Here is a 21,414-nt window from a genome sequence, read left to right as displayed (position 1 = left end):
AAATACATTTTATATTACGACTATAATGATTAATTTACTCGTCTAATTTAGGAAAAATTGAAAAACGAACAACTCTTTTTTAAAAGTGTACAATGTCTTTTAACAAATTTTAAGTATAACTTATTACAAAATAGGTTTTATTTCACATTTATGTAAAATTTCATTTTAACCCCTTCCCACTTAATTCTACGAAGGTCTCCGTTGTGTCAATAGTCCCAGACCTCGAAAACTTGAATTCGACCCTGGGTAATGTGTATACCTCCATAGAGCACAATAGGTTAATTTAGCTCCTTCACTTCATCCTGGAACCCAATACCATCAACAGAATTCGTGCAACTCAACGAACGTCTTATCTGAAAATGCCATCGAGCACAATTTCTCGACGCCATCTTCTGCATGTTCTTCCTGCCATCAGAATACAATTTAAGTTCATTCGACATGATCGTCGTTACGGTCGTGTCAAATTTCCTGTCGTTCATCAGGCCTCGTACGTTGCACAGGCTCTTCCATCGAGATCCCAATTTCTGATCTGCATTTTCGTCTCGAGCAACGTCGTTAAGAGGAATACTAAACGTCCTGATAGAGAGCGTATCGCGCGTTTTCAGGCTTGCACATCCCTTTCTAGCACACTCATATGGTTGCCTGTAAATGGCCCGCTTCCGAGGGCCATTTTCTCGGTTTAGCTCGCGTGACGCTTTGTCGAACGCCTTAATGGAATATCGAGGAGCAATAGCGGGTTAGACAATGGGCTTCTGGCGTGTATGAGACGCGTCAACTGCTTCGTGAAATCCTCCTGCTAAGTTTAGAGGTTAGGTACTATTATTCGAATGCCTTAACGATCACGCTGACATTCAGATACACGTTAGGACGTTGCTAATGATCATTTTGATCACGTGTCTTTTTTTTTTTTGACTTTTTCAGACGTGGGACAGATTATGACCCATTAAATATTTATTTAAATATTTCATTTCAATTCTAGAAATTGAATGGTTCTTCAAACACGAGACAGGCCGTGACTCATTGAATATTTATTTTAATTTTTCGCCTTAGTTTCAGAATAAAAAGTGAATATTGTTTGATAGAAAGTACATACAATAGTTTGATGATTGTTTTTGTTAATCGCAGCGTAACTATAAAAGGAATCACAAGGCAAGGGGTCAATTTCCTTACATAGGCTGATATTACAATTAAACTTCTACCATGTACAATGTGTGTATATTTCTGTATATTTCTAAACAAACAAGTACAAAGTAACAATCTCTAATCTAAATACATAAAACTCCTCCAAATCGTTACAATATTTTTAAAGTAACGTATATGTATTTCAATTTTTATCCCATTACACATGAACCAGAGATTTTTTCACTGTAAACCATAAATGGCAAAAAATGAAATTATAGTAGTTGCTTTTTTTCGAAAAAAAGAAAAGAAAAGAAGAAGAAATAATTTAGGTGAAAATGTAGGCTTTTGTGATTGTTATCGGTTGAGCGGAAGTACGAGTAATTTACACAATTCTCTTACATTTATACGAAAGAATTACATTTGTATGCGGCTTAATATCGGATGTTTTCGATTCGAATTGGAAATTACTGGATGAAGTCTACTTGCCGGCGGGCCATGCAACGGCACAGCAAGAATCCTAGTTATCTCTCCAACCTAACCTAAAACGATAAAAGAGACATTTGTGTAAATTTGTTATTAAAATCGTGGCTGTGCTTCAGCAAATTCTTTCACGTAAAAAATTATTCTACAGGAAAGAAACGATATTGGAATAATGGCACCTTTTATTTAACCTTCTTCTTTTTACTTTATCTGCTTTATATTACCCATTTCTAAGTTATAAGAAGCGCTCAACTATAGACGCAGCATACTAGTATTAAGTTTAGGTTAGGTTCCAGCTGAATTCAGATTTAAGGTAGAATTCGAATTGAATTTAATTTAGATTAAGTTTGGTAACTTAAGTTACTTTTCGCTAGATTTCGATTGAACTTAGTTTAGTAATTTAGGTTAACTTTAAATTGAATTTATTCTGGATTTAGATTAGTTTTGGATTAAACTTGATTCAGCTTAGAAACAGGTTTGAATTGAATTTCATTTAAATTTAGGTTAGATTTGCATTGAATATGTTTCACGTCTAACTTAGATTAAAATTAAATTTAGCATCGACTCGGTTTAGGTTAGGACTGAATTTAGTTTATTCTTAGATTATTTTTCAGTAAAACTCGTTTTAAATTTAAATTAGCTTCGAATCCTCCACAATATTATATTTGGATTCTCTCAAATACTACCATCTTTTCAATCTACTCATAGAATCTTTTATTTCTACCACATTCTTAACCACAATTTTCTTTCCATCAAATAGGAAAGAAAAGCTGATCTCTTCACGAAAATTCCTCCTCTCTCATATATATCTATTTGATTTCTCATCAAAAATAAATTCTCCCGTTGGATGAAGAAGAATCACATTTGAGATTGCTTCCAAGATCGTTATTAATCTTTTCTAAACCTTAAGAAAGTTCCTATTTCTTACGTTGTCCGTGTTCTCGACGGATAGCCTGGCGGATTCCATTTCGCACGATCGATTTTCATTCAGCTGCAGTTGCTCGGGGGCCTCGGTAATTAATTCGTTGAATCTGGCGGCCACTTGCTTCCATTTCACCAGGTCGGCCGGCTGTAACAGCAAAACGATCGATCAGTCGCGTTAAAATCCTCGTCGATCTGCATCGTGATTCGTTTCGTGGCTGTTTCTGTTCTTTGGGTTAAACCGAATCAACGATTCACTCCGCTCGAAAGGATCTTAAGAATTGCACAGCTTCGAAACAATTGCGAATACGCTGTAACAAAGGAACGTTATATACGTGTATATGTATATATATATATTCACAAAGAAGAAGCTGACACTGGTTTCGATTGGGTCAGTTAACGTCATATACGTAACATAAGATGCCCCGTAAAAATATAAATCTGCATAAACGTGTACAGTCTGCTCTTAACACTGGAACCTACCACACCAGTCAAAACAACTGGGTTCACAATTTTATAAATGCGCCAACGCTCATTTAGTGATCATGGTCTCAGGTGGGTTAATAGTACCAAAAGTGTACTGCATAACATGGAATTCCTTAGTGTTTTAGTGTAGTAGTTGTAGTGTTAATAATTAGATTTTTAAAAAACATGAATTTGCATGATCATCCATAGCCTAACCTTAACGATGTAGTCAAACAATGGAAACGAATCTAACCTTGTAAATCGTAGTTTCGATAATTTAACAAATTGAAGGAAATCGTAAAATAGAACCTGATCTTTATACGGTATAGCAATTTTGATTTCTATTCATTCGATTGTGTTGAGAATGATTTACCGTCAAAGTAAAAAAGACTGGAAGAAGTGCAATTGGAAGCGGTGATCCACGAAGCTCTGATCTTTCGGATGGAGGGCCAGACAGTGTCAAGTGTCTGAGTAAATCAAGAAGGCCGGCTAGAAGCTCTCCGTGACGACCACCGACGTCTTGTCGTATCAATCCTAGTGCATCCTTGGCGATCATGTGCGCAGTCACTCCGGGATTGTCAGCTGTTTTATGAAAAATTATCATTCAGTCATTGGTTCTTTTTATTTCAATGCTCGTATGGAGAAAAAATACATTTATATGTGAAATAGTGGAATTATGAATTTTTATTTATTTATTTTCTTAAATAGACAAATTTTACCTGCGAATGACTAAGTTAAGAAAAATAAAAATGAAATATTTGTACCTAACGTTGGTAACGCTCGTTCTAGTTATATTCTAGTTATATATTAGTTAGGTGGTACGCTTGAAGTTATTCACTTAGATCTTTGTATTACCAAAATGTGGATTTTATAAGTTACAAATATCTTTCTCTATAATACAGTAATTGCAAATTTCAAAAAATAAAATTCTCAAACTAGAAAATAAGACAAAAATCTGTATTTCAATTATATCTAAATAAAAGTACTGCTACAAATTACACAGAAGAGATAACAGGAAATGGAACGTGATATAACAATAAAATTTCACAGATAGGCAGTTTGGTAATTCTCGTTTGTTTCTATAACGAGCGTCGGTCGATTTTAATTACCAGCACGTATCACGTATCAGGATCTTTTATAGCGTAGAATATCGTGTCGAAACGTGGTCATTCGAAACCATGTCAGGAGGGGAACACGAGTGCATATTGTTTCCAAATATCTGCGGTTAGGTAACGCGAGGAATTATTACTTAACGCCATGATGGCTGGACTCGTTAATTTAATCGATGATTCGTATCGTTTGGCTAGATTGCAAACAGATATGCCGCGTTTTATGGGTTTGTTTAAGTAAGAGTAATTTCATGCAGAAGTGAGAGGGAACATAAACATATGATATATAAATTGGCAAACCTTTTTTCTAGGGATTTTAATTTTTATTGGATATGAAGATAAAACAAATATTATAACATTCATTGAGTTACTAGGGATTTTAGTTTTTATCGGACATAGACATTTTCTTTGTGTTTCCGTAAATTATACAATCTTCTTTAGATTTCTAGGGATCTTAATTTCTATTGGATAAACAGATAGGTAGATTTCGTATCTTTCTTCAGATTTCTATAGATCTTGTATTTTTCTTTAGATTTCTACAGATTGTTAATTATTTTTCAATGGATTTAATAAAAATGTTCGTCCAAATGTAAAGTACATAAATTTTTGAATTCAGAGAAATATCGCCGCTTGAGATTTCGTGATCTTCATAATAGGATTCCCCAGTTAACCTCCTTTTTTACGATGCTTAAATAGAGATCATAACAGTTAAAAGCCAGGGAGGATTTTAATTAAAGAAGGAAGGAAACACAAGGAAAATTCAAATATAAGAAAAAAATGTTATGCTCGTGAGAATAGAACGTAAGTTCCACTTCAATTAGATCTCTAAAGAATTTTTGTTGATGAAGAATAAAAACAGATTTTAATTATTCAGTATTTTTCTATGAAATTTACTAAATTTTACTATGAAATTTTACTAAATGTATAGTTCCATTTACTATTATTAAAAGAATTTTCAATTTTTTTAATCCATTCAGTAATTAAAATATCAAAGTGCTTTTGGTTACCCCAAATTTTGTTCAATTATTCTATCTTGTATGTTATTGAATAATTGTATGAACTGTTATACGGAATTCTTCAATTGTCTAATTCACTTTAATAATTAGGCCAAAAGTCACAGTCATTTTAAAGATTTTTTCTAAAAAAACTGAAACCTCACGAAATTAGACCAAACTTCCCAAATCACTGAAGGAATCTTTTCGCAATACAAAGAATGTTCAGAATCTTCTAAAATTTATCTAAAAAACAATAAACGTCTCTACGACGGGTCGTTGATACGACGTTACTCGTCGAAAAAAAGAGAAAGAAAAAATGGCAAAATTAATTTGACAAACATTTCCCCGGGTAATTCTTTCAGTTAAAAAAAGACGTAGGACTCTTTTGTCTACCAAGAAGAAGTTGTTGAACGTGCTGAGGCATCACAGGTTTCTTCAAATGGCTTAAAAAAAGTTGCAGCGCGGCTGCGCATTCCAGAGCCGCGTCGTTGTTCCCTAAATGAGGTTTCTCGCCTTTCTTCAACGAGTTCAGAATTCGTCTTCTAAGATCGCGACGACCAGCACGTCGAAATAGCCCTTCCTCTCTAGCATCTTGAAATCAGAGAGAAAGCAGTTTTGTGAGTCTTTAATTAACCTAACCACGTCAGGCTGCGTTACAGAAGAAAACGAAAATAAATACGTATATAATTTTTAAGCAATTATGGTATCAAAACAGTGTTCATTGTTCTAATAAAAAATTATGTGCGTTAATAACAGCAAGAAAATTTTATGTAGCCTTCGCGGTAGAATTTATGGCATTTAGCTTTTATAGTAGAAGTTACGGTATTTACCTTTTATAAGGTAGAATTAATAGTATTGGAAATAAAGAATAAAGATGTATCGTTCGAATAATTCGATAATTTAATTTGGCATTACTGTAAATGAAAATTGCCTTGTAAATTCACAATTTCTTACGTTCTTTCAGAAAGTTGATGATCTGCTTGACTGATTGTAGTGATTTCTTCGATATTATGTCATCGTCTGTGTCCTGTCTGCGAAGAAACATTCGGTGGATGAACATTCGTAGCGCCATCTGCGATTGTGAACGATCCTTGAAAAAGTAACTAGGTACTTAAAAGTAACTAGATACTTAATACTAGTTCGATGATTGAGAAACCAGAACTTAAAATTTGAAAACGTAATGATTCGTTATTTCCAGAGTTTTTTTTAAGAATAATTTTCCAAGAAATTCCGACAATACAAATTTCAAAATTTTCCTATTTTTGCATTGTTTTCCCCTATAGGTTATATTCTAAGTGAAATAAAATAGAAAGAGGAATGTATGGACGAGTTTCATCTACTTTCAGTTATTATTATCAATTATTATAAAATAAATTTAGTTTTGAAATTATTCTCATTACATTGTTACCGACTGTTTTCTAATCAAAGAAGAATTTTCTAACCCGATCAATGTGAAAATTGAGAGGAACACGAAGACGATATTTGCAAGAAGAAAAGGTACAGCTTTGCAAACGTAATCAGGCGATAGAAAACGACAATTAGTGTAATTGTACGACGCGTATGAAATTAGTTGGAAATACATATGTAAATATTTATGGAACGAGAAATAGGGGCAGCTCGTATTTCACTTCAATCACTTTTGTCAACAACAGGGAAACATTGCGCGTAACATAACAATAAATAATCGGATTATTTATTATTATTTCACTTTGATGACGTCTCATATATCAGACTGAATTTCAGTTCCCCCACTTTTTCCCATATTTACTCAAATTTACAATTTGCAATGAAATCGGTCGAACGTTAAGGGAATTCATAATATTTATAATTCTTATTCAGAAAATGGTAAAAATATTTGTAACTTATTTTTTAATAAACCGTCGGAATAATCTTGATCAAATTTTGATCAAGTATTTTTTCTTATCAACGTTAAATATATTAAATTTATGGTATTTTTAATAAATTCTTAAAGTGAAAGTTAAACGATTGACAAGAAATCGTCCAAAAATTGACATACAATGAGGCGAAATGTGTTTAAAAAATATCGTAATTATGGCAGAAAGAAGGTAGCTTTAAAACAAATATTTATTTTTTTGCACAAGATATAATAATAATAATAACAATAATAATATATAATAATAATAATAGTATTTCAACGTTTATGCTATTGCATCACCATAATGTTGATCTTACTCATGGAAAAGGAGATCAAGGCTAACCTCAACCAGTAAATCATTAATACATCTTCATTTCCGGCCACGTAAAGGAAACACGAGATTCTGACGCAACAAAGAGGAAGTATATGTCCTCGTCGAATTTGTAGCTTATAAAAGCGTCTGGACGAGGTCTGATCTTTAATAACCATATAAGCATGTTCGAACGATCTTTTAGACGATTTGTTCTACTTTGTCTGTTCGTGAATGCGATCTCTGGATCGCCACAGTTACGAAGGTGGGACGAAGAAGAGCAAACGAGAAATCTGAGGCATGCTTCCTGCCCCTCGTGTCGTCGAGAACGACCAGACACCCTGGTTTCATGGTAAGAATTCGAATTCTTCGCGTTTCTTAATTTCATCAGCTTATAAATATCAAACTGTCTGAAATTCTTGAACATTTTAAGAAATACCACTGGTTGGTTTAAATGAAAGATTTTACCGAAAAATAAATGAGCGATAGACCTTACTATGAAAATTAATCCGTCATTATTGGTTTTAACAGAAATTTAAAGAAATTTTAATAAAAATTTTAAGAACGAAAATTTTTAAGAATTCAGACCTCTCACCATAAGAATATTTTTCACCGTACAACTCCCAATTTATTTTAATTGACACTGAAACGTTAGAACTGACCCTAAATTTCTAGGGACACGTCCACAGGAGAGTATCATGGACTCGAGCCAGAAAGCAGTCCTTGGCAGAGCAGCGAACCATTTAGACGTAACCCAATCTTCCAGCAACCCTACAATTCTCCATTCAATGACCCATACGATGGAGCCTCGTATGATAGAGCCATCAGAAGCAGAGGGACCCCACCTGTCACTAAATCAACAGCCACCTGCAAACGCGAGAATCCCTTTACCATCGGACGAGATTTCGATTTTGACGTGGCTCCTTCGCAAACCACCTCTATTCACAGTATAAATAATCCAGCATCCTCGTACCAGTCTCATTTCCCAGTTTCAAGAACTCCAAATAGAACACCATACAGAAAGCCTAATTTCTATGATCTCAGCAAAGAGCAATCTGATTTGATACCTTCGAGCAAATTGTATGCGAATTATGGCCTGACCAATAGTGAGTCTTCTATGAATAGTTTAAGAAGACAATCAAGTGCCTTAGCTAATGATGAAGAAGTTTTGAGAAACCTCGGAGCGGAGAAGGAGTTTAGCGTGAGCACAGGACCTGACAAGTATTTTGGAGATTATGGCTTGTCTAATAGTCAGTCTGCTTTTGGTAATCCAAGGAAATCTTCGAATTTTGGAGTGAGGAAGGACTTTGAGACGAGCTTCAATAACGAGCCTTCATCTAATAATTTCAGAAGACCTTCGGGTCTGTCAATCAGTAATGAAGAATATTTCAGGAATTTTGGAACGAGGAAGGATTTTGGAATGGGTAAATATTTGCCTGGTTCCAATAACGAACCTTCTTTCAATCATTTCAGAAAACCATCCAGCCTGTCATCTGATAATGAAGATTTGGGAAATTTCAGATCGAAGAAGGATTTTGGAATGAGCTCTAGGTCTGATAGGTATTTTAGTGATTCCTTTATACACAGCAATCCTATGAGTCAATCTAGCCAGCATTCCAAAACTCAAGTTAATCAATATTTTAAAGTTCAACCTAACCAGCATTTCAAACCTGAACCTATCCAATATCCTAAAACTGAATTTAACCAGTATTCTAAAGTTCAACCTAGTCCATATATCAAGCCTGAACCTATCCGATATTCAAAACCTGAACCCATTCGATATTCCAGACCTGAACCTGTCCGATATTCCAAACCTGAACCTGTCCAATACTCCAAACCTGAACCTGTCCAATATACTAAACCTGAACCCATGAAATACTTCAAACCTGAATCTAACCAATATTCCAAAGCTGAACCTATGCAATACTTCAAACCTGAATCTAACCAATATTCGAAAGCTGAACCTATGCAATATTTCAAACCTGAATCTAACCAATATTTCAAAGCTCAAACCAACCAATATTCCAAAGCTGAACATACCCAATATCCTAAAATTCAGTCCAACCAACAATCTGCAGTGGGAAATCCTAGAATTCCTTATGAAAGAGAACCAAAAGTAGTGCGGTCCCAATTTGTCCAATCTCAAAGGACCCAGACATCAGATGATAGCAGACAGATCTATGCTCCAGAAGTAAAACACAGTTCCTACGATATTCCAGGGGAGTTGAACGTGTTCAGGACGACGCAGAAGGTTGTTGGAGATGGCGTCGAGATTGTTAATAGTAGCAGATGGGAGAAGCAATTGGAGAAACAAGAAGATCAGGAGTCTTACGAGATCGATGAAAATGGTGAGCAGATGGGAGCTGAGATGGTGGAGCAGATGGATGACAGTTATCAGGGTAATGAACAACTGGAATCTCGCGAGGCGATGCAGCAGGAAGAGATTAAGAGGAAAGGAGACATCACGAGCGAAGATAATAATTCTAGGGACAAGAGTGGATTCTCGGGGAACAGGTCCTTGGGCGAAGATTCCCCGAAGACTAGATTGATGCAAATGGAGACGATGGGAGACGACGATGTTCCTGAAGAAAGCACGATAGAGACTATGAGTGGTGTTTGATAGTTTGGAAACGATAATTGATTAGAATTGGACATTATTAACGAAGACTGGAATAAAAATAAATTTGTTCGAGGAATTTTTTCAGAATTCGAATAAAATTTTATTCGAAGAATTCTATGGTTCGAATGAAATTTTATTTGAGGAATTTTTCGATATATTAATATTTAATAAAAAGCGGTTAATTATTTGACAATCATCTAGATAAAATTTTATTCAAGAAATTAGTTATAATTCTTGGGCAAGTTCGTTTTATTCGTGCGCTTTATTTGAAAGTTATTTGAAAACAATTTTACTCGAGTCATCTTCGAATAAAAGCTGCGAATGAAAAACGAAGTTACTTGAAAATGACGAATAATTTTTTATAAAAACATTATTCGTTATTGATCTCGAGATTTTATTTGTTACACGAAATAAAATATGCCAAATTCCTGGTTTACGAGCTTTATAATTGCTTTACGAGCAAAATAAAAATATTAGAAACTACCTGACTTTTGTACAAAATATTTCTATGAAGTTTGTATTATAATAAGAATATTATACCCATTAAATTATACCATGTGTGAAACATCCTGTATACTTCTTCGTATCTTCATTACATAGTTCAGATTCTAGGGAATTATTTTTACAGAAGCTAGTGAATAATGTGGTTGTTAGATGAAAATTTGAAGAGTCGCTTTTGATGGAATAAATTCTCATAGAAGGTGTTTTTCTCTTGCAACGTTTATCCTCTTATTTATTTTTGCGTTACGTACTGTTTGGAATAATAGCCTGAAAGGTTGGACTAAAAATGGAAATTAGTGAAATGTATCGCCAATATTTGGTAAAAAAAATTGCAGAATATCTATATTGTTTTTTATCTACCACATCGTGAAATTCGCTGGATATTTGAATAAAAATCTTCCGGGATATTCATATTCATGAAATTTTAATGTACGCGTTTTCCGATGCGTGAAAAATTCTCGATACAGTAAATATTTGACTGGAGCATTCGATCGTTGCAATGCTCGTTTTAAAACAATGCAAGAAAATGAATTTTTCTATATCAGGTGTGAACAGCCACTTTAATCTTAAAAAGATTACTTATCACCGCGATAAGAAACGATTCATTTTCTGTAGAACTAACCTCCAAATTAGAATGACAATAATTAAAAATACATTAAACATATGTTCTAAAATATCATTCTAAGTAAAATAATTACGTTTTGTAATGAGATTCTCTTCCTATAGAATATTATATAATAAAAGGGCGCATTTCTTTGACAACTTAACCTAAAAATTAAGCCGCTACAGTTGAGAAAACTGCAGTTACACGATATTTTAAATAAGCACCATTTTAAATAAAGTAGTTAGGAAATAAAATAGGAGAAGGAGTAGGAAAACAGCAAAAAGTGAATTCCGATAATAAAAAGACACCCAAAGGAACAATTCAATCAAAAATGTGCTAAGGAACACATTAGAAAAGAAAGTGCAAGAAGGCACCAAAGGTAGTAAAACAACAACAGGTAACAGAAATCTACCAATGCAACGTAGAATGAAAGCAGAGAAGTAAAGTACTATTACTTTTACTCGATTTTTATTTTTACGATCTCGTTACGCCATGCATTCTACTGTATATATAACTTTCCATGAACCTCTCCTACAATGGTGTGTTCTAATCAAAGAGGAGGAAGAAGTGATTCTTGGAAGAAGAGAGAATGCGCTGCTTTGAGATTAAAACGTATTCTCTCTTCAAACCGACGGGGGAAAAAAACAATTCGATCATTGAAGAGGAAAAAGAGAGACTCCTGAGGAGAATTACAAAGCAGGTTAAGGTTTGGTCTAACCTTGGTTTGATTCAACTTTGGACGTCAGAGGAAAATGGCCAGTGAAATGAGTTTTTCCCCTTTCCCGTAGAAGGATCGGTGTATTGTGAAACATAAACTGCCAGAGAATGGGTTCTTTCAAGTTAGCAAATTTCATTCCTTTCTCTCCTTTTTCTGTAGTATATCGGGTTGGCAACTAAGTGACTGCGGATTTTACCAATGCCATCTAATGACAAAATCCGCAGTCACTTAGTTGCCAATAGAAATGAGGACTTGAAAATAGAACAGTTTATCGAGCGAATTTAAATTATGGAGATGTAAATTACGACAAGCTGGAATTTTTGTATGTTCGCAAATAAATTTCATTGGGGAGGAATAAATAAATAAATAGAGTAATAAATTTGATGATGATTTTACGGTACGATGAACATATCGAAATGTGAGAAAGAGAATCAGTAAATAAATGAAATAATAACATTGCAGATAAATAGAAATAAATGAAATTGGAAAATGTAAATATGCTGTGGAAATAAATATTAATATAGCTTGGAAATAAATAAATAAAATTAAACAAAGATATATGGAAAATGAAGAAAAGTTTTAGGTTTCACTCTTATGTAATATCCGTAGGATAAATAAAATGACGAAATGATACTTCTCGCCTTCATATTCTTCCTTTTATTTTATTTGTTTAAATTATAAATACGAACGCGCGATCTTGACGAAATATCCCACTACTGTTTCACAATTACGAAACAAACATCAGCTGAATAATATTGTTCAACCTGTATGCAACATGCATTGCTATTTTGGAAACATTATGCAATAATAACAATAATCACCGTAACCATGACGATGACGAAATCCAGTTTATTAATCGAGTTTATTTATCGAGTTGCATGTTCTTGCAGCAAAACGTAATGTCACTGCATTCCTGTGTTTCCATAATGTGTTTCCGCATTATTCTCAAACACACGGCTACGCAACAACGATGAATATGAACCCTTTGATCTGTTATATACATTAATAAAACCAGAAAGAAACTAAATAACTGAGAAAGCCTAGTGAAGAATCGTCCATTTTGTCTGTAAATAATATAATAAAAAATGAATAAAATAATTAACAATGTAACTAGAGGATTTTGTGTTTGGCTTAAATTGTAAAAATACATCGATCAATCGTTCAACGTTCAAAACGACAGTCAATCGTTTAAAGCTTCTACAGTCATAACAATAAATTTATGAATTTTATCATCGTGAAACATACTGTCCCGGTAATTTAATATAGTACCAAGATAGTTATTTTTATGTTCAAGATTTGCAAAATTTTTCTCTGCAATTCCGTGAAAGATACCGAGTTAATGTTCCTTTCCAGCAAAAGTTCGACTTTTTTGTTCTGGAAGGTCTAACCTTCAAGTAGATTAAGTAGACGTTGTTTCAAAGAAACTAACCAACACCCCATCACTTACACCTACACGAGTCATTTATTACACATTGCTAGTCACTAACGCTATTTTAAAGCTATGAATTTAGAAAAGATTCCAATTTGCAAAAATAGAGAAATTGCACAAAACTGTAGATATTTGAAAAGATTGTAAAATGTGAAGTAATTGAATAAATTTAAGAAATTAAAGAAACGAAAGGCTCTAAAGAAACTTAGAGAGTTAAAGAAACTGAAGAAATTGGAGAAATTATCTTCTCTTTGTGTCTTGTATTTCCCAAAATATCGTATAACTTGCATATTGCCGCATACTTTATAAAATGCTTGTAAAGCAACTTGATATAAGAAATTCTCTATCCTGGTAAATTTCGCGGAACCGTTTCACGCATGGTAACACGCCGACAAACCAATAATCCACTATCGCGTCAACAAAGTGGCTCAATACCTTCAAATTACGCTCACTCAGCATCATTGCGTATATACGCGTGCTTCCTAAACAAAACCAGGTCACTGTATTCCACCAAATCCCTATAAAAACCGAGCTCCTCATCAGGATCCTCACAGTTCAACTTCGAAGAACAATCCAACTAAAAAAATGAATTCCAACGTTGTCTTCTTTCTCTTCTTCTTGGGTCTGTCTCTGACCCAGGCAGTTCCAACGAACATCAAGGAGAAATCACTGGACGAGGGTCATAATCTGAAGATCGAGAAGACAGAAGAAAACGACGACCAGGCTAGATCCAAAAAATCAGTCATCTGTCTGGATTCAGGTAGCATGGTGTCTCAAGCACAAAGTTATAACATCCAAGCTGCTCCTCAGCCTGTTCAAACATTGAACATTCAGCAAGTACCCCAACGAATGCAAACACTTAATATCCAAGCTGTTCCTCAACCAGTTCAAACATTCAGCATCCAACCTGCTCCTCAGCCAGTTCAAACCTTCAACGTGATTCAACCTCCTGCTCAAACTTCCTTGAAATTCATCCAACCGCCTCAACCTTGTCCACCTTCTCAAACCAACGTCAACATCATCCAACCACCAAAAGAAGAGAAACCTGTGAAACCAGTGGTTGAAACTATTATCAAAGAGAAGATTGTGAAGCCTGAACCTAAACCAGAGAAGATCGTGGCTCCTAAAATAGAGAAAGAGCCTGTCAGGCCTGTGTACGAGGAACACCAAATGGTGATGGTTCCCACCAAGCCTGTTATGATGATTACTGAACCTGAACCTGTGGCCACTTATGTCAAGGTACCTCAGTGTCAACAATGTCAACAGAGTATTATGCAGTGCAGCTGCACTAAACAGCAAGTTCCTACTTTGAGCTCGGCTATCTTCATGGAGCCTGCTATGAGAATTTATAAGGAGAAAAGTATGGGCCGCCATATGGTTCCCATGACCCATCGAATGCATCATCATGTAAGTTGAAGTATTTGGCGATACTGGTCGTTCTAATAATGTTTTAGCAGTGTTGGTACAAACAATATTACTCTAACGGTACTGAACTATTTTAATATTATTTAGTGCTATTGGTATCCAATGGATGAGAAAGTTCTTCCTGTCTTGGTTTCTATTCATTTCTTCAGCTATGTTTATAAAAACGTAAATTTGTATAAATATTCAGGGCTTGATCAGTATTTTTGTGATAGGATCTCCGATTTCTCTGAAGGAGGTGATCGATTAAGACAAATTTTGTGTTTTTTCAGATGTGATCTGTGCACCTAGAAGAAGAGGTCACCAGACCTGGACCTAGGGTAGTTAAGAAGATCAAAAATAAGAGAAAATATACGATTGTGAAAAATATGAATAAAATTTGAAAAAATATACACACGTCTTGATTTCTCTTTTCTAATAACTACCAGATCTACCAGTTGCCTAAAATTTACCTCACCAAATTTATTCACATTTAGTCACATGAAAGTACCATTGAATGAGACGAACTTTAATATATTTGATCCTAAGTAATTAGCATGTAAATGGTCTATAATGGAAACAATAACGTGTAAATACTATTCGTAACTACTGTAAATTAATGTTACCAATTCAGGAAAGGCATCATATCATCAGCAGCCTTCATACGAGCTAACTTATGAAATTCTTCGTAAACCGAGCCACAGATCGATTTTCCATTCACTGGGCAATCATAATAATTATAATTCGCCAGGATGACAGCCACGAGCAAGATCCATTTACCAAACTCGAGAATATTTCGAATCACTCGTAACATGAAGAATCGATCGTCGTCGTCGGATTCATCAACGAATCTTCGACAATTTATCACGTTACGTTCAAGGAAATGGACTATGGAACCTTCGAAGGGAATGTTAAAGTGCTCTGAATGCCACTGGTCGCTAATGGAGCCAATGACATCATCTACAGTGTGTTAAAAAATTGAGGAGGATATTTATATTGTTCTTCTTAGTTAAAATCCCGCGTATTTTATTTACATTTAAGGTTGTTGAAGTTACTAATGTATTTTTCATGTAACGTTTATTTATTCGTCACTTGAAAAACAAGTTACATGATTTAAATTATGCAAGCCTTTCATAGACTAAAGTAGATGACATTTTGAAATTTTTGAAGTTTTGGGTGAAAACAGTGTTGTGTGTGAGTTTATTGATCGATTGACTTATCCAATTTACCTAATTTCTGTATAATTTTATCAATTTCCTCTGCTTCTCATTTATGTGAAATCAATCAATTTGGCAAGCAAGTTGTATACCTGACTCCTTACAAATTCTATACAACTGCATCCCTTACATTTATATTTACTTTTTCCAGTCTTATGTTTATCATTACATCAACCATGCTTAATTACTTTAATCAGAAAGTAAGTGGCTCATATATTGTGTTGGCAACTAAGTGATTGCGGATTTTGTCACTAGATGGTATTGACAAAGTCCGCAATCACTTAGTTGCCAACCCAATAGTTTCGTTAAGTAATTTTTGTACATGAATTATCTGTCTTCATATGTAGTAACTTTTTTTTGGAAATGTTCTGTACATTATCCCTATTACCATCGTTCAGGGTATCGATAGAACGCAGAGGAGGATGATTAAAAGTGATTAAGTTGAACGAATGCATTTCCATTAATATACATATGTATTATCTGACGCATTACTATTCGCGGTGTTCTAGGTGTGAGTCATTATCTGCTCTTCACCAATATAAATTCCGCCAGATAATGGATAATCGATGCCATATATTTAACTTTGGCTTTGATGGAACGTATTCGCCTCCGGCTATCCACGTATCGAACGACGGGACAAAATTTTCCCTATTTTTTGTTCCGCGAAACTACCTTAAATGTCCTTAAAATTATCTTAAATGCAACTTTAGATCGTTTCTCTTTTGTACAAATTGTACATTAACACTTTAACTGCCACGCCAAAATCACATGTTTCGCTGAGGACGCCAATGTAAGACAACATTCTTCCTCAATGGACGATCTGTCTTATTGGTGGTCATGGGTGACCACCGTGGCCCCTTGATAGCGACATATTATAACAAGGCTTCGTTTATGTCAACAAACCATTCGCATTCGTTGTTTTGTCGTAAGCAAAACGTGTGGAATATATTGTTGAAACGTGTAGAAGACATTAGTAAACAGTATTTGCTCATTCTATGGTAGTGTCGTGGACGAGAGGTCTAAGGGATATCGGGCGAACTGTAAACAATGTCGCGAGAAAGTCGAAGTGCGGACGGGCCCAACAATGTATCGTCCGTCCTTCAATCGAATAGTTTGGTAGAAAAGGCGTGCGTGACTTTGACCACGAACAGTTGCGGAACACGTGCGTGGTGGGGGTAAGACAAAGGCATGCTAAGGGACAAAGACGAATTAACAGTCAGTGTCAGTTGAGAAGCCATAGAGTGTAAATCGAGAAGTCAGAGAGATAATGTTACTAGCGTTGTCGAGAGAGTGTGGTCCGCGTGAGAGAGAGCGTTGGAACCGTAGTGACGAGAGTTGCAAATTAACTATATTTATACTTATCTTAACACTTTACCGACCGCTACCGATTCAACGGCATACGCATGTCCGACCGGCATCTCAGGCGCAGATTCTCCCTGGCGCCGGCTCTATTTCGGTTTAGACTCTCCAATGCAAGCAAGGTATCTTAGTACTAAATAACAAATTGCTGCTCATATAATGAGAAAGATTGTCAGCGACAAAAAGCCAATTAATAAGCTATCTGTCGGTAAGCGTCGGCGACAAAAACCGAATAGGCTATCGGTCGGTAAAATGTTAATTATAGTACGTTATTGTGATTAGTTCACGTTAAACAACCATCGTTTTCTGTTTAACCAACATCTGTTTAATCCATTTATTGTAAATAAACTAATTGTAATAAGATCCTGCACTATATATAATAGTAAGGTATGTGCACACTTCTAACTTCAATTATATGATTATAAAGTAGCATTTACAATTATTTTCTAAGGTGTGTTTATAATAATATTCGTAGATTACCCTTCAAGGATATGGATGCAAACACAGTGCACCGTTAGATGCAAGATTTGTTCTCATTTTTTGTTTTATTGATGTTCTAATAAAAATGTTTAATTGTTCAATGGGGCACTTTTTATTTCAGAGAATCTTCTATTTATCAGTTATATTCAAAATGCCCTAACTGTCAATTTTCATATAATTTTTACAATTGTAATCGTCAATAAGCACCGTGGCGCCACAGGAGAAACCGTGACCGGTCATATATGACCCACGTGACAGTCAAAGTGTTAATGTTAATGGACGAATTGAGATCTTACGTAAATTGAGGTTTTGTATAAATAACACTTCATATGTTACACGTACGCACACGAAAACACAAGTAGAAAGAGTAGGATAACATTTTTTTTCGGACGAAGCTATATTGCTAAATAAGTGAAGGAAACTCGCTGCAAGTTATTTTGCCTACGTACGATCCTCTCCATTTCATGCATGTTTCTCATAAATGTTACTATTTCGCCCAGTCACACGTATTTAATAATTTTGTTCATTACTGCATTTTATGGAAGCGCTGCATCTACCATGGAAATGTAAAGAACGAATAATTAGTAGTTCCATGCATAATTTTCTAAGGATGAAATAATCAACGTATTTGATTTATTAAAATTCCATACACAGGGAGCTGATACTGAATTATCAAAAGAAATATTGATTCGAGGTAATTGTAGAGAATATTTATTAATTAAGATCTTTTGAATTACCACACGATCTTATCAAAATTTCAAGATTAATTTAAAATCTTTTTACTTCGATGGACACGGTTTTATCAAAATTTCAAGTTTCGCTATATACAGTAAATATTTTTTTATTTTACTTACTCAAGATTTTGTGTACTAAAGAAAACGACGTACCTGATCAAAATTTCTTGAGTAGATAGAAATATCTATACTTCAATCATTTCAATGAAAATTATAGTCTCGATGAGAACGTAGAAAATGACCGAGTATCAAGACTGAAGAGGGAAATCAAAAGCAATCAAAATGATTACACGAAGCAATTTCCATTATAAATCACATTTCAGGTCAAAGGTCGACAACTAAATTTTTATAGATTATGCGGATAATTTCGTGAGTGACTAATCGCAGTACTAATTCCAATAGTTCGTGCACTATGGTTATTTTAACTATAGGTCACATTTAATATTTCACGAACACCTTCTTGTTTTGCCTTTTAAAGTAACTCTTACGTAATAATCGCTTTTCTTACGTAAAACATGCTAACTTCGCGAAAAATCTGTCACGTTCATTGAAATCGCATCTTACGATATTTTTAGGAAATTTAGTTCAACCAGAAAATAGTCTCGTATTTTATAAAATTTGCTAATTTTTTACGGTTTTTTTTTTTTATTGAAAAAGTAGTCTCGTTATAAAATACACCGAGGTTTCTTTTTTAGAGAATCAAACGGTATATGAAATTGTATTTTATAAAATTTGCAAAAAAATTCAGTTTAATCAGAAAGTAGTTTTGTGTTTTATAAAATTTTTTAGTCCCTGTGAAATTTATTTTAATGGAAAAAGTAGTCTCGTTATAGAATATACAGAGGATTTCGGCGAGTGGGTTGGCGAGTACGTGGCAGATGAAAATTGTGAATCAAAAGACACTAACCTCTTGGAATTTTGCATGCCCATAATTCGATTCCCAGTGGCTGAGAGCAACGTCCCGATTCTCAGCCAAGAAGATATTGTTTTACGCTTGGTCACGACGTCTGACAGTCAACCGTGGAATTTTTAAACGTTCATTCGGGCCACAAAGGTTACGATGTGCCGCGTCTATATTTTTCTGCAAGCGACGCACACGAACGCAGTCTTTTGTCCCGCTCTCGAGGTTTCTATGCTAAAGAATAACGCGAAATTCACTAATCCATCGTATCTCTTTGCCTTTCGATACAATCGAGCCTCTACTTCTATATTTTGTCCTCCGATTGCAGAAACTTTTGGTAATTTTGACATTTTTCTTTTCGAGGGAATTCGGTGCATTTTAAGAATATTTCTATGTTTTTCTAGTTTTCGGATTCTAATTACAGAAATCTCTGGCGATTTGGAAGTTTTTCTTTTTGGAGGGGTTAGATGGATTTTGGGGAAACATTTTAGGCGAATTTTAAACCTGTGCGACGATTGGATGATTGGTTTTTATTACGTAAATTTAATTTGGAATTTAATTTTTAAAATAAAATTAAATAAAATTCTAAATTTAATATAATAGCAAAACGTATAGTTGAAGAAATTCTAAATTCGTAAAGTTCAATCTTTTCTTTTCGCTAGCGCCTTCGAACTTGTAATATTAACGAAAATTTGACATTTATTGAAAAATATATAATTACAGGAAATCTGAATTTACGAAATTATACTCTTCCTTAATTGTACCTAGAATGTTTAATTTCTAATGAAAATACAACGATCTAACATCTATTCTTACAAGCAAATACAGTATAATATATTCGTTTAATTTCTAAGCGTTGATTTTTCCATACCCAATACCATTTCCTATTCGAACGCATAGAACAAAGTACGAAACGTGGTTACAATAGAAAAACGTAAGGTTACAATCTTAAGTTGTAAGATCATTAGGAGAGAAATTTTTCATATGACCACAAAGAAACGTAAAACCCGGAGAAATATGCTGACGATCCGAAAGCTTTTCATCGATAGTGGGAACACGTTCGAGTCACATGGTGTTACAGAGAGGTTAACTTTTCTACTATTCGGTACAGAGCACGTACAGGCAGTGTTCTTTCTTATCTTATAGAAGAGGATATCTTATTCCCGCGGTTCCAATAACAACCTGTCGTCGTCGTGGTCGTCATCGTCGTTTTCCTTCTTCTGCTGTCGACTAGCTGCACAAATACTTACGTTCGGCTCGAAAACCTCGATTGCCTGTTTCGAGAAGATACCAAGTCTGCAGATAGAAGCGAAACATCAGCCAGGATTTTCGTTTCTCTTGTTCCGCCAACGGATAAGAATGAACAAATATTTTTCTACTTTAAAACGTCGGGGAAGAAAATGAAATGTAGATTTCAATTTTCTTCCAGATTTTATTATCACTGAATCATCTTGTTGTTTGTTTCTTTTTCTTTCAGGTAATTCGTTAAGCGAACGTTCGTTCGAGTAAATGTCAATAGAAATTTATTAAAAGACATTCCGGCATAATCGTTTATTATTACCACGATACGTATTGAATCATTGAATTGCTGTGTTGTGAAGTTTCTCAGGCACGTGTACTCGATATTTCATATGTCAGATTTTATGTCTCAGAATTTTCCCACTTTCCTAATCTAACCTTAAATCATCACAATCAGTTGGCCATCTTTTCCTGCATCTAAGAATTTACCATCCTCAATACTCTTTTCTATACAGTTCAAAGAGAATGTACGATTGTCTAATATTATATAAATTATAATTATATTATTATGATAATAATTTAGAGGATCTATTATTATTTAATTTTCACATTCACCCATAGTAATTTGCAATATATTTTTATTTTGCGCAATGAATGAGTAAGCAAGTAGATAAATAAAATTATAAGTAATAAATAATATACGATAAACAATAAATATAACAACTCACATCTAAACTTGACGACTTCTTTCTTTATCATTTTCAACACCAGATGGAACCACCATCGAATTTTTGCATCTCTCTGAAATCTCTACAATTTCACCTCATTCCTTGTCTCGTGTTCCGCAAGTCTCGTTCCAGTTTCAGATACGCATCGTTTTCTGTGGTGCAGCGGCTCGAATCGGAAGCGACGACGATGAGAATGTAGCTTCGT

General features: G+C 34.5%; 3 protein-coding genes across 5 annotated transcripts; 2 read left to right on the top strand and 1 right to left on the bottom strand.

The window, feature by feature from the left end:
• Positions 1–932: 932 nt before the first annotated feature.
• LOC122576295 lies at positions 933–7,003 on the bottom strand. Of its 3 annotated transcripts, none has more exons than XM_043746372.1 (5): positions 6,047–7,003; positions 5,486–5,683; positions 3,362–3,570; positions 2,531–2,671; positions 933–1,661 (listed from the first exon to the last, which is right to left on the bottom strand). In XM_043746372.1, the coding sequence occupies exons 1-5, from the start codon at positions 6,162–6,164 to the stop codon at positions 1,644–1,646; spliced, it is 684 nt and encodes a 227-aa protein (XP_043602307.1). In that variant the 5' UTR covers positions 6,165–7,003; the 3' UTR covers positions 933–1,643. The 3 variants fall into 3 exon arrangements, with proteins under 3 accessions (XP_043602307.1, XP_043602304.1, XP_043602305.1); XM_043746369.1 differs by having other exon boundaries at positions 933–1,656; XM_043746370.1 differs by lacking the exon at positions 933–1,661 and having other exon boundaries at positions 2,229–2,671.
• An 11-nt stretch (positions 7,004–7,014) lies between these two features.
• LOC122576294 lies at positions 7,015–10,697 on the top strand. The gene is made up of 2 exons (XM_043746368.1): positions 7,015–7,630; positions 7,954–10,697. The coding sequence occupies exons 1-2, from the start codon at positions 7,464–7,466 to the stop codon at positions 9,896–9,898; spliced, it is 2,112 nt and encodes a 703-aa protein (XP_043602303.1). The 5' UTR covers positions 7,015–7,463; the 3' UTR covers positions 9,899–10,697.
• A 2,006-nt stretch (positions 10,698–12,703) lies between these two features.
• On the top strand, positions 12,704–14,911 carry LOC122576179 (gamma-gliadin-like). Its single transcript, XM_043746082.1, has 2 exons — positions 12,704–14,557; positions 14,845–14,911. The coding sequence occupies exons 1-2, from the start codon at positions 13,736–13,738 to the stop codon at positions 14,848–14,850; spliced, it is 828 nt and encodes a 275-aa protein (XP_043602017.1). The 5' UTR covers positions 12,704–13,735; the 3' UTR covers positions 14,851–14,911.
• The last annotated feature ends 6,503 nt before the right edge of the window (positions 14,912–21,414 follow it).

This window comes from Bombus pyrosoma, linkage group LG16 (genome assembly GCF_014825855.1).
Source record: "Bombus pyrosoma isolate SC7728 linkage group LG16, ASM1482585v1, whole genome shotgun sequence".
In the NCBI taxonomy this organism is placed as follows: domain Eukaryota; kingdom Metazoa; phylum Arthropoda; class Insecta; order Hymenoptera; family Apidae; genus Bombus; species Bombus pyrosoma.
Note: the sequence above shows the minus strand (reverse complement) of the source record. Positions and strands in the feature narration are given on the sequence as shown.